Source organism: Physcomitrium patens, chromosome 15, assembly GCF_059467195.1.
Source record: "Physcomitrium patens ecotype Gransden chromosome 15, ASM5946719v1, whole genome shotgun sequence".
Lineage (NCBI taxonomy): Eukaryota > Viridiplantae > Streptophyta > Bryopsida > Funariales > Funariaceae > Physcomitrium > Physcomitrium patens.
In genome coordinates, this window is record NC_143424.1 from 3,091,629 (window position 1) to 3,105,732 (window position 14,104).

Here is a 14,104-nt window from a genome sequence, read left to right on the forward strand (position 1 = left end):
ATGTATATCTTGCAATACATCCACTATCATAAATGGCTTATGTTTCATTTATCTTAAATTTCTTGTGTCATGGTCTTCTTGCTAGAATGTGGAAGGGAGGGCAAGAGTAAATGTTTTGGTAGAACATTCATTAGACTAAGACTACAAATAAAATATTACACCACGTAACTACACAAAATCAAGTAGTATTGCAAATAATTTATAATATACATGCAACATTCTGGAGAAAATACCACAAATGATTAGTATTTGTTAAATAGTATGTTCCAAGTGAAATAGTTATTCTCATTAAGAATCAAAATAGCACCATATCTATCAACCCCAAAACCGTTTTTATAATACCCTAAAATAAAAACCGAACAGATGAATGAAACCAACACAGGATGAACGATTCGAAAATCCGGAATTCATCCATCCATCCATTACGAGATAATTTGGCGCCACATTGTCAGAACACAGAAAACGTGTTGCTCAGACTTTTTTTATCCCGGGCAGAGGGATGGTGCTGCCCGAAACAAAAACCCTCGTGCCCATGTGGAAGGTGGGGGCAGCGGGGGCAGCGGGGAAATAGCCTCGAGATCCGCGCCGAAAGATCGAACTCTGGAAGGTACGTGACGCGTGGGAGGGGCGTCCCTGACATTGTTAGGTGGGACAGGGGTGGGAGCCAATGGGAGCGGTGCTGGGTCAGCCGAGATGATGACGTGGTCACGGTTCAATCACGGGTGCCGAGTCGTAAAGCCCCGCCGCCCTAGTGCCTTAGGAAGTGCATTCAGTGCGAAACCCTAATTTTGTGTTTGAATCTTTCATTGTGCGTGATAATAGTTATAATAAGAATAATTATCATAACAATGTTGATATTCCTTAGTGCACATTCTTCTATAAGGGTATATGTTTATATATGATAACATGTTAGATGCTTGCATTTCAAGCCAAGTCCCTTTATATTTGGTATATGCTCATCATATGAGTTACGTGGACAGAGCATTTTTCTAAAAGAATATCATTTGCAAAATAAAGCAAAGGGAAACTGTGCCAAATTGAAACTGTGTATGTTTTAGTTTTAGATTTAATGTTTTTAATGTCTTATTCTGTCTGTAACTGCGAGAAGTAGATTTATTTTTTATTCTTTATATTTTTTCCCCCAATTATGTGAAAATTTGGGTGTTTCACTTTAAGTGAAACGAAAACGAAATCTTCATGTCCACTTTGTATGCTTTCTATGTTGGATATTTTTCATCCATTTAAACCCTCAAACTTTTAATATGTGGGTATCTTTAGAATAAATAAATAAATAAGTGTGATTATGTATATATATATATATATATATATACATTCCTCCTGTCATGCTCTCTATTCTATGAAATTAACCTCAAACTTATAACAATTAATATTATAATAAATGATTGCATACAACTCTTTAGACCTACCATTAAATACACTTGAAAAAACATGTTAAAGTTCCAAATACAATTGTTATGCTCACTTCAGTATATAATGTGACTACATCAAGTGAGTAACCCATTCCAGAATCTAACTTGCAGGTTCCTTACCAAGAGGATATGTGTGTGTTTTTATTTCTTTGTCATTGTAAGTACATCATTAAAATGTTCTGAAGATATACAATTTTTGGTTTTACACAGAAAAGTACATGCAAATATTTTTCAATCTTCCATAAATTTATAGCAAACGTTTAGCAAATTATTTAATATAAAGATGGTAAAATATACAAGATAAGTTTAGGAAGTTGGCAAGTGGACACCCTTCTTCTACTATGTATACATTTACCTTTTAGTACACCAACAACACACTATTGCTATAATTTTTCCAACATGGTAGATACTAACAAAATTCTTGTTATATATATATATATATATATATATATATATATAATAACCTACAACACATGAATATTGGAGACACAAAAGTTAATATAAGCAAACAAAACAAATAATAAAAGAGGAGTGTCCACCAAGCCAAGCAACTATGTGGATACCCTTGTTATTTATTTTCTTTATTTAGCATTGTATTGTTGATATTTTTGTGTTGTGAGATGTTGTTTTTTATACTCTTTAGCTTCTTTAGCCTCTAGCTTGTTGAAAAACTTGTAACAATAGTGCATTGTTGGTGTGGCATGGGAGAATGTTCACATGATAAAAAGGGGTGTCCACCTAATAATTCCTTAATTTTATGTGAAAGTAACAAATTGAAACATGTTATTCAATTGACAAATATTATAATAATAATAATAGTTTTTGTTTTTGTTTTTTTTTTTTTTTTAATGCAAGAATCTGTTGCATTTATAACTGAGTATTATGAGACCATTACCTTTCACTCTTAATTTGTAGATCAAATTACAAAGAGTTTGTTGGCAAGTCAAGTCTAACATGATTTTAGGTCAATCAAAATAATCTCACTTGGTTAAAGATGAGGTGAATCAATACACAACTATATGTTTAAAATTCCATTGGTTATTAAATGCTATTAAGTAGCAAAATGTAAATATATATATATATATATATATATATATGTGTGTCAAACACTTGCTTGTGTAATCAAATTTTCAGTACAAAATTTTATAATTAATTGATACATAGTTGATATTATGTAAGTACATAGAGACTAGTAGAGTGACTTTACTATGCTTGTTTTATGACATGTGTTATATTATATTTATTTTTCAAAATATATTTTAATAATCATACACATATTAGGATGAATATGATACTATGTGTTTGTATCTTTTAATATTGGATAATATAAATTCAGAATATCCAATCTGTTCAATTAGACAAAGAGTTTAATTTGATTTAATAAAGTCTTTTTGCTTTTAATACATGCAGAACACAACAGTCCAATTTTAATGTGTGATTTTATTTATAATTGTACACAAACGCATATGAACTCGATGCCTTCAAGGCCTTAAAACCACTTTACTGAAGTTTTAAAACTACAAAAACGTGTTTGTCTATTAATTTAACTATTTTCATTGAATAAGGTAGTGTACTTCGTGAAGCTTTGTTTGCTGATTATATTTATTTTGAAGTAAGTGATTTTATTGTTGGACATTACTGAGACACAAATTCTATAACTTATTTTTATTATTTATTATTATTTTTTCTTTTCTTTCTATTACAATGCTATTATTTTATAATAAACAAATTATTTTTTTACAAATTCTGAAATATATGAGCTGGAAGTTATAATTACACACTTTCTTATGTAAACCAGGAGATATTATACCATATATATATATATATATATACATGTATATTCAATAAGCAGCTTCTTATCAGATAAAGTACAATGGTGACTATTCTAAGATTTTTTAATTTTTTTAATTTTTTTATTTTGTTATTTTGTTTTGAATTCACAAGTCATAGATGCACTTCATACAATAGTTCTTGACCTGTAACATAATTCCACAAAGCAGACTTAAAATAACCTCAAAAGAAAGTATCAACTCTGTTAATACAAAGAATTATTTGCCCAACTTCCCAAAGCATATACTCCCGTCACAGAAGATGCCTTCAGACAAAGAATGGGCTCACAAACACTCACAAACACACACAAACAAACACAAACAAACAAGAAGATTCTATCCACAACACACACATGTTCATTAAACAAAAACACACACCGCATCATCGAAGGCATACTGTTATTCCACCCCATGTCCTCAGAGCAGGAACCCCAGTAATATAATTTAAAAACACATGGGAAGAGAGAAAGAGAAAGAGAGACTGTATTGTGGGAGTATTATGCAGTTACTACCCATAAAAGCACAATACTCACACTCATGCTCACACTATTTTGCAACTATTTGCAGATCATGGGAAGAAGAAGCAGGGATTCAGTACATTCTAGACAAGGGAAGATCGTGCTAGATCATGGGATGGGGGGGGGGGTTCATAACAAAAAGCGAATTGGCCAAGACGATTTAGATCTCGCAGCAGCGTTGTGATGAAGAAGAAGATCCATCGTGTTACAGTACAGTGAGTTTGTTGGTGTGCTTGCTGGCTTGTTGATGATCAGGGACAATGGTGGCAATAGTGACAATGGTGGCGGTGGCTTTTTTTCGTCACACACGGTGCACATACACTGTAACCTGCGGCCGATGATCAGCGCAAGGGATCGATAAACAAAATTTCAATAAATACGAAAACCGCATCGTGATCTCCGCCAGATTGACCGGATGAGCGGCAGAAACTGGTGGTGGTGATCGTCCGCGACGTGAGCGGTAAAAAAAACAAAGGCAGAGATTAGCAGTACGGAGGGGAATGAGCGACACAGGGGGAGAGAGAGATTGAGAGAGAACGATGGATGACTTAACGGAACACACGGGAACTGGTTCCGGAGGATGAGTGACAAGAGGCGTTGAGAAAATGGAATCCCAGGGAGGAATGGTACGTAAGAAAAAACCACAGATCTACCCACTCACTCACCCACCCACACAGAATTCGCCCGCGACAAGTTTACTTTCATTTATTTTATTTATTTTTGTTTTTCTTTTCTGGTGGGACGGGTCGTCAACGTACAGATCGACAGGCCGGCACTGGAAGGAGAGAAGGAGTGAACCAGAGAAAGAGAAAGAGAGATCCAGAAGCAAGCGAGAGGGATATGCTCTAAGAGATTCCCGAGCCATAGCTGCACCAATAGCAGCATCACGGAGGCTGCGTCAGAGGAAGAAGACATGACATCATGTGAGAGACTGAGGTTGAAGGACTATCTTCAGCCAGCAGAAGCAGCCAGCTGAAGCGGCATCAGCTTCCAGTAAGAGTAGTAGCAACAGCAGCCAGCAGCACCTCGAATCTGCCGTTCGCGTGCGTCCATCTGTCCCCTTCATCTACACTCCGCAGGATTTTATAGTAAGTTCCAGGATAGGATTTTATTAACCTTATTCGAGAGCTGCTTTAGTTTGTGTGTTGGCCTTCCACTTGGAGAGACGGGCGCATTTGTGTGGAGAGAATTGTCCGACTGGTGAGGTGAGGGTATTGTCACAAGATTCCTCCCAAAGAGTCGCCGCAAGATTGTTTAAGAGACCTGGAATGCCGAGGGGGTGGAGGTTTGTTGGGAAATGGAGTCGTCGCATGCAGTAGTGAGCAGCAGAGTATAGGGAGGCTCTTTCTCGGGGCAGTCAGTGCGTGTCTGTTTGTGCCGAGGTCGTCGGCATTGCCCTTCCGGTATTTCTTGGGCTTGATTTGTGGGGAGCCGCCTCGTGGTACCGTCTCCCGGGTGCGGATGCGGATGCGGATGCTGCGACCGTTAGTTTTCAGTTAAAGAATTGGGTGGTCTTGAGAGAGTGAGTGTAACGAGTGGACGAATTCGGACAGGATTATAAAGCGTGACGGGCTGTTGTGGGTGTTCTGTGTAGCTCAGTCAGTGGTGCGGAGCAGGCGTGGAGTGTGAGTAGGCGATTGAAACATCGTGACAGGAGTGGTCGTTTGGTAAGTTAAGTTTGTCAAGATGATGTTGCAAAAGATGGCGTCTATTGACGCTCAGATGCGGCTACTCGTGCCGAAACGAGTGTCCGATGACGACAAGCTCATCGAGTACGACGCACTGCTGCTCGATCGGTTCCTGGATATTCTCGAAGAGCTTCACGGCAAAGAGCTCAAGGACACGGTAATTGACAGAATCCCTGGTTGCTATAGCCGAATTTGTAGTGGCAATTCTGTCTCGTGGGAGAGGTACTGTAGCCCTGGAGCAGGCTTGCTCGAGACCGTCAGCTTGAATTGCGAATCGTCCTTAGTATATGTGGACTGGGTGGTGTTTATTGGTTTGCTGTGCGTTTCTTATCACCTGGGGGCGTGGATTGTATTTGTTGCGAAATACGTCAGGCCATTGGTGAAGTAAAGGGAACTCAGCTGAATTAGCAGGACCACACTGGTGTGTATCCCTCCTGGTTTAGCAAATGAAGTGCTATTATAAGCACCTTGGGGCTGCGTCGGTAAGTTGTATCCGAGAAATTGAGGGACCTGGTGATGAGTGTGTGTTTTTGATCACTGCAGGTCCAGGATTTGTACGAATTGTCTGGGTTATACTCCAAGACGGATGGCCATGGGGACGTCGAAAAGCTCCGGCAGCTTGCAGAAATGCTCAACAACCTAGACCCTGGAGTGAACATTGTGGTAGCAAGTTCATTCTCACACATGCTTAATCTTGGAAACTTAGCCGAGGAGGTCCAAATTGCTCTGCGAAGGCGTGTGTCGAATGCTAAGAAAGGTGATATTGGAGATGAGAACAGTGCATTGACTGAGTCGGACATGGAGGAGACATTGCATCGGCTTGTAAAACAGCTCAAAAAATCACCTGAGGAGATCTTCGAGGCATTGAAAGACCAAACTGTGGACCTTGTCTTGACGGCGCATCCTACTCAGGCTGTCCGACGGTCGCTTCTTCAGAAGCATTCTCGGTACAAAACTTCGATTTTTGCGTACAATTTATTCTAGCTGTGCAGCGATTTACGTGAACCTGGGGCCACGTCTAGCTGTAGGTCCTCTAATATTCAATGTTTTTAATAATGTCAGTTTTAGACAGCAATTGTTTTGCTAGTACGTATATGCGATCGTGTCACGGACTAAGGCTGCTGCTGCTGCTGCTGCTTATGCATTATCGGTTCTTTTGCGGAATCCTTGTCAGTTTCTTAGCAATGCGCCCACGGGGTTTGAGTTTTGCAGGATTCGAAATTGTCTATCACAGATGTATCAGAAAGACATCACCGCGGACGAAAAGAAAGAGCTGGACGAAGCTCTTCAACGAGAGGTGCGCTGTTCAAAGCCTGAATGGATTGGTTTTGCATTGCTAGTGTGTGAGCTGAAGCGGTGATTTCACTCACAGTGGCTCCCTTGCACAGATTCAAGCCGCCTTTCGCACTGACGAGATCAGGCGATCCCAACCCACACCCCAGGATGAGATGCGTGCCGGCATGAGCTACTTCCACGAAACAATATGGAACGGTTTGCCCAAGTTTTTGCGTCGTGTGGACACCGCATTGAAGTCGATTGGAGTCAAGGAGCGTCTTCCATACAATGTCAAACTCATCCAATTCTCTTCCTGGATGGGTGGCGATCGTGATGGTAAGCCTTGACCCTTCCACCTTACAAGGCTTTTGTACGCTGTTGTTATGTGACATACTCGGCTTTGAGAATAGCATCATGTGAATGTTCATGTTTTACAATCTATTCCCAAATCTATGATGTAGGAAGGCGACGCGACACATGTAGTCTGACCATATGGTTGACACTACATCGAGAATAAGTTTCACGGTTACCTTTGGTCAGTAATGTCCCTTGAACGCGAATCCTTACACATGATAAAACAGTGTCCAGTTACGGTAGATTGTCTAAGACACCACTAGATAGGTTGAGGGTTAAGTTGGCCATGAAGAATTGTACGAGTTAAGGGAGGTGGACTACTGACACCTTTATATGACCTCAAAGGTTGAATCCGACATTGAGAGCAGTCCCATTTGGGTGCATTCATTTTCATTGTGGGAAGTGATAGTGGGACTGCATGGATGTTCTCCACAAGTTGGTCAAATTGTGGGGATATCCACACTAACATCGTCTCTGGTTTATCTCCTCTGGGTTTCTGGTAGACCGGTTGCATGCACTATAAAGGTGCTGTTACGATTTTGGAACCTCTAACTCACTTAATTCGTTTTATCTTTGAACCAGGAAACCCTCGTGTGACGCCAGAGGTTACCAGAGATGTGTGTCTGCTGGCCCGACTGATGGCAGCGAACCTTTATTTCTCCCAGATTGAGGAACTCATGTTTGAGGTTTGGGCTTCTCACTCTCCTATCATTCTTCATTTGTGGGTTTCGTAACCAATGGTTCAAAGGAAACGTGTTATTTAGCAGAATTTCTTAGCATAAGATCTACACGGATATCTACGTTGTATATCAGTGTGTTCTTTGAACATGAATGTTTAAATAACTGGATTAAACGACTGAGCTTGTGGATTTAACTTTTATGTGTGTTATTTCAGCTATCAATGTGGCGGTGCAGCGATGAGCTTAAAGCAAGGGTACTGAAAATCGAGTCACTGCAACGCAAGGAGGCAAAACACTACATTGGTAATCCTCTGAGTTGCCTGACATGTTTTAAGAGGCTGAAATGACACGGTTCATAAAAACTTGTTCTGCTCTTTGCTTGATAGGATGAGCTGCAGTTGCCGTGTTAAGCTGATACTCCGTGCTGACCCAGACAATGTGTATTGATGTGAATCAGAATTCTGGAAGCACATTCCTCCCAGTGAGCCTTTCAGGGTTTTATTAGGAGATATGCGTGACAAATTATACAACACACGCGAACGCATGCGGCTATTGTTACAGAATGGGAAAAGCGACATTCCTATCGAAGACACGTACACTGATGCTTCGCAGGTTTGTTACTCTTCCTTTGCATGTTTACACATGTCACTAGCTTCCTGTAATCCTAAGTTGGCACCTGGGATCTTGTCACAACAGAACCTGGCAACTATTTTGCATATTTGTACCCGGTGGCCACTCGGTGTGGTGTGCTTTGTTTGTCTCAGAATTGGAAGCTGTCGGTTACTAGTAATGAACAACGTAATTTTTTTGTATCATTAATTGCATGGTTTGATTTCTTGTGGGTAATAGGACATACAGATTGACCATAGTTGGTTGTCAGTTGACATATACTTACAACGTCCTCGTCGTTATTGTATGACAGATTTTGGAGCCATTAGAGCTGTGTTACAGGTCGCTTTGTGAGACTGGCGATAAGCCTATTGCAGATGGAAGTCTTTTGGACTTTATGCGCCAGGTTTCGTGTTTTGGTTTGAGCTTGGTGAAGTTAGACATTCGACAGGAGTCTGATCGTCATACTGACGTTATTGATGCCATCACCAACCACCTTGGCATTGGCTCGTATCGCAACTGGACTGAGGAGCAACGTCAGGTGTGTTCTCGTACAAGGATTTGCTGTGAAGAGTAGGATCGAATGACATGATGAGAGGGATGCGCTTCACAGAAAGAATCCCCTATGGATTTCGATTGATCTAATGTAGGTTCAGCGCCGGCCGCGAGAGTCTTCCTCTTGCGGTGTTAGCCTCATTGAAAAACTTTTACTAAACAACGACTTCGTTCTGTTAAATGTCCGGTAAGAGTTGACCGATGGCTGCCGAATGTTTCAGGAATGGCTTCTTTCTGAACTCCGTGGAAAGCGTCCTCTTTTTGGAGCCGATCTACCAACGACGGAGGAGATCAAGGATGTTCTGGACACGATGAAAGTCGTTGCCGAGCTTCCTCAAGATTGCTTTGGCGCATACGTCATTTCTATGGCAACAGCTCCGTCTGATGTTTTAGCAGTAGAGCTTCTGCAACGCGAGTGTAGGATTAAGAAGCCACTGCGAGTGGTGCCCTTGTTCGAGAAGCTCGCTGACTTGGAAGCAGCCCCGGCGGCCCTTTCACGCCTATTCTCAATTGACTGGTACCTGAACCGTATCAATGGGAAGCAAGAGGTATGTCAAAACCTCTCTCAAGGGTCCAAGTATTTGTGTTCACTTTGTTGCAATTGAGGCACTTCCTCATTCAAGCGACCATCTCATTCTTCTTTTCATTCTGGTCCAGGTCATGATAGGATATTCAGATTCAGGAAAAGATGCGGGACGTCTGTCGGCAGCGTGGCAAATGTTCAAAGCACAGGAGGACTTGGTGAAAGTTGCCAAGCAGTATGGTGTTCGCCTCACTATGTTCCATGGTCGGGGAGGCACGGTGGGAAGGGGTGGGGGGCCAACCCATCTTGCCATTTTGTCACAGCCTCCGGACACGATTAACGGGTCATTGCGAGTGACAATCCAGGGGGAGGTCATTGAGCAATCCTTCGGTGAGGAGCATCTCTGTTTCAGGACTTTGCAGCGTTTTACAGCAGCTACTCTGGAGCACGGAATGCACCCTCCCATCGCCCCCAAGCCCGAATGGAGAGAGCTTATGGACGCCATGGCCGTGGCGTCCACCAAAGAGTACCGCTCCATCGTCTTCCAGAACCCAAGTTTTGTAGAATATTTCCGTGCGGTGAGAACCTGAAGACGTGCTGTTCCACACACTGTTGAGATAGTCTTCAATAGTCCATGCTTCGTTGCTACTTTTCGAGGGTCTCTTCGAGAAACGTTTCCGAGGAATTTGTTCCAGTCGTGCGTGCATGTCGCTGGTGCTGACTGTTATTCATGACTTGTGGGTTGATCAGGCGACACCCGAGCTGGAGTATGGGCGCATGAACATTGGAAGTCGTCCATCCAAGCGCAAACCAAGCGGAGGCATTGAGTCCCTTCGAGCCATTCCCTGGATTTTTGCTTGGACCCAGACACGATTTCATCTGCCTGTGTGGCTTGGTCTTGGTTCTGCCCTAAAACAGGCACTGCAGAGTGACCCTAGGAACATTGCCACTTTTCGCCGAATGTACAATCAGTGGCCCTTTTTCCGTGTGACTATCGACTTGGTGGAGATGGTGTTTGCCAAGGGTGATCCACGTATTGCCGCTTTATATGATGACTTGCTTGTGTCGGACGAGCTGAAACCGCTTGGCGAGGAGCTGAGGCAGAAGTACAACGAGACAAGAGATCTCCTTCTGAAGGTGGAGTTCGTTCACTTGAGACTGATATATATATATATATATATATATATATTTTCACTGAAGAGTATCCATGATTGATAGTTATCGTGTGACTTCTTCTTCTTCTTCTAGCTTCAGTTTGCTTGTCGAAGTTAGTAAGCTGACAACGCAAAGTTCAAACCGTAAATTATGCAGATAACATTCCACGATGAAATCTTGCAAGGGAACCCGTCGCTGAAGCAACGGCTGCGGCTTCGAGAACCCTACATCACGGCTCTCAACGTGCAGCAGGCGCTAGTGCTGAAGAAGATGCGTGATCAGGGCTTGCAGTTCTGTGCATTACAAAACAGCAGCAAGGACCAATCCGACATACCAACAACACCCAAGCGTGCTGCAGAGCTGGTTGAACTGAACCCCACAACTGAGTTCCCACCCGGACTGGAGGATACTCTCATTCTCACCATGAAGGGTATCGCGGCCGGTATTCAAAACACTGGATAGAACAGGGTAGCGATCGGCCATTTCCTTCCACAGTCCAACTCCACGATCTCGGTTGCATGGTTTGAATCATTCTCTCTCCACCAGGAAACTTATCTACGAGTCCCATCGGTGGTGCAGGAACACGAGGGTGGAGACCTCAACCTTCGTATTTGTACACTGCATTACAGCAAATAATGCTGGGATCAAATTACAAGGTTGTCGCCCTTGTGCCAAAGTTTTCGTCGCTGGACGTGCGCAAAGCTGTCGACTCACATCGTCATTTTGTGGCTGCTGCCCAGTCTTGTGCAGTATCGACACAATGTCGACTCCATGAGTTTTGCGCCCACTAGTGGAGGCTGATTTGGCCGGCCGCGTCTCTTCTTCTTCTTCATCTTCTTCTTCTCACCCCAACCCGGACAAGGAGCAGTTATCCAGTCTCAGCAACCATCAACAATATGCCCGGTTTAGCTTACATTCTGGCGGTTTTAGTGTAGGGTTGCGTCGTCATCCACACTAGTGCGATTCTATCTACATTTCGCAGACAATGTGCATGGTGTCTGAGCCATCAGTAGAGCTGAACTACTAGGTCTAAATAACACAGACGACTGGTTTGATCTTGTACTTTCGTGTGCTGTTTGGAAGTTAAGTATCTGCTATATCTTGTCTTCCTTTTGTCTTGTTGTTTTAGTGTCAGTGCCTCCTTTTGAATGACTATGACTCTCTGATTCTGCTGTTCCGAGGTCTTGACGTGAAGCAATTTTGTACCGTTTTTGAAGCTGTAGAGCGTGAATAAGTTGTGTATGGTACCCTCACTCAGTGCACATATTTGGTTGGCAAAAAACGGTGTCTTAATGTGCTTATTACTGCAATTGAGTGAGTGGTATAGTTATAAATTACATCTTTGTTGTACACGATGGTTATTCCAGGTTACTGTGACTAAGAACTTAAACCAATTGTAGGCCAAATCTATTCAAGTGTGCCTGCTTCATTACTGTAGATAATATGAGGTACTTCAAACATCGATGTATTTTTCACTAGTGTAAGTTTTGTAATAGAGTAAATGTTTCATAGAGTTGCCCCATGTAACGAATTCAACTTTCGAAGTAGAGGTGAGGTCAGAGTTGAGGCTCTGGTTCGTTCACGGTACTGTGATTGATGCATTTGAATATACCCAGAGATTTTGGTTCTGGACTATTATTTTGAACAATATTCATCAATCTGTAGCAATATATTCTTCGAGATTTGGACTTGATGTTGTCACGTCAAAATTGAATGGTTGTTTTGAAAGGGTTTCTCTTAAATATATTCATTTCTTGAATAAATAGATTGCTTCAAGATTTGAAATTGATGTAGGTGCATCCAAATTTAATTGTTTTCAAGGATTTCTCTTGATTCATAATACTTGTTTTAATTGCACATTCATATACTCATTTTTATTTACTTTATTTTATATAAAAAATTTAAAACTTAATATGTGGTTTTCTAATCAAGCTATTCTTGTCATTATTATTATTATTATTATTATTTTTAAGTTATGAGCTTTGGAATGCATTCCACTACATCATTAAGAAGTTTTTAAACCTTTCTTTGTTCATTATGTTTCAACTTGGATTATAGAAGTCACAAATCTTGATATTGTAAAGCAATCTTCTTCCACTTTTACCTTATATTGAGATATTAGTACCAAAAAGTTTAGTATTAATGTAGATTCTTTTGTCTTATTATTAGTTTTTATTGTCATTGCAAAATTTGGTATTGTTTCTTTCATAGGTATAAATGTTGTTTCTTTCATAGGTATAAATGTTGTTTCTTTCATAGGTATGTTTCTTTCATAGGTATAAATGTATAAACATTTAAATAAAATACAAAAAGATGCATTGTCTGTTTTTGATATATATTGCTCCTACTTCTTGTACAAGGTAACATTTGTTTTTTTACAATTGATTGATGAACATTCCTTCACAAGGTGAGAAAATGATAAGAATTGCCTATAATTTATTGAAAAATTATTATTGATATATTAGTGAATGAAGTTTTTTTAATCTCTATATCCATACATATTAATCTCTTAGTGGTAATTGTAATGTAAAATTATTAATTAGCTTGGTCTTTGTTCTTTTTGTATTTTATTTAAATGTTGTGGACATAGTTTGCAATATTAGCTAAAATGCTATAAAACTTATCATTATCTCCTTTAAAAGTACTCTATATAGACATCTTTAATTCTAATAGTTGATATATGTTAAACTTTGACATCAAAGATTGTATGACGTATATTTCATTTTAAGTGTTGAAACAATAAATATTCCTTATTTTTACTTTCTATAGGTCTAACTTTATAATTATTAGAAAAATATGTTGAAAAAATCCACAACTAGCTTAGTATAAATCATTAAAAAAAAAAGAAAAAAAAACTTAGATTTTTTTTTTTTTTTTTTTTTTATATAATTATAGATTTTTAAATTGAGTGGTTGTAGCTATTATTTTTTACAAAATATGTTTTTATTGCTTTTGTTTATCTTCTTATTTTTAATGGTGTGGATTGTGTGAAGGTAATTAAAAATTTTATAGCATAGAAGTTTATAAACAAAGAATTTTCTATAAGGACCTCTAATTAGGTGACATGCATTCAAATGAGTTACTTATACAACAGTATAAATAATATCAGTAGAAGAAACTATTTATAACCTTTGATTCCAACCATCAAAATTTAGAGGTTTGAGCCGAAATTGAAATTTTTACATAAATATATATAAATTTACTCAAATTTAAATTTAGATTTTAAAATCTTGTTATTTTACATCAAAGTTGCTATAAAAATCTTGACTTTGTACATTATAGTAGCTATTTTTGAAGAATCCACTTGCCTTCTATGAAAGATATGTTTAAATCATATTTATAATTTATTAATATTTATTTAAAGATATTTTATCCAATTTTACTTATTATTTATTTATAAAAACTCTTCTTTTAAAATATTTTAGAACTAATAATTATTTTTATTATAGCTTTAGTTCTAAGTTTGTATGGAATTATAACAATATAAA

At 39.5% G+C, this 14,104-nt stretch overlaps 1 protein-coding gene across 4 annotated transcripts; it reads left to right on the forward strand.

The window, feature by feature from the left end:
• The first annotated feature begins 4,724 nt into the window (after window positions 1–4,724).
• LOC112292080 (phosphoenolpyruvate carboxylase 2) lies at window positions 4,725–11,725 on the forward strand. 4 transcript variants are annotated; one of them, XM_024540223.2, is made up of 13 exons: window positions 4,725–4,865; window positions 5,377–5,622; window positions 6,009–6,412; window positions 6,678–6,762; window positions 6,854–7,076; window positions 7,677–7,780; window positions 7,990–8,077; window positions 8,232–8,386; window positions 8,697–8,924; window positions 9,160–9,486; window positions 9,596–10,039; window positions 10,212–10,598; window positions 10,773–11,725. In XM_024540223.2, exons 2-13 carry the CDS (start codon window positions 5,464–5,466, stop codon window positions 11,076–11,078), a joined length of 2,910 nt encoding a protein of 969 aa, XP_024395991.1. In that variant the 5' UTR covers window positions 4,725–4,865; window positions 5,377–5,463; the 3' UTR covers window positions 11,079–11,725. The 4 variants fall into 4 exon arrangements, with proteins under 4 accessions (XP_024395991.1, XP_073395219.1, XP_024395990.1 ...); XM_073539118.2 differs by having other exon boundaries at window positions 4,729–4,820; XM_024540222.3 differs by having other exon boundaries at window positions 4,763–4,982.
• The last annotated feature ends 2,379 nt before the right edge of the window (window positions 11,726–14,104 follow it).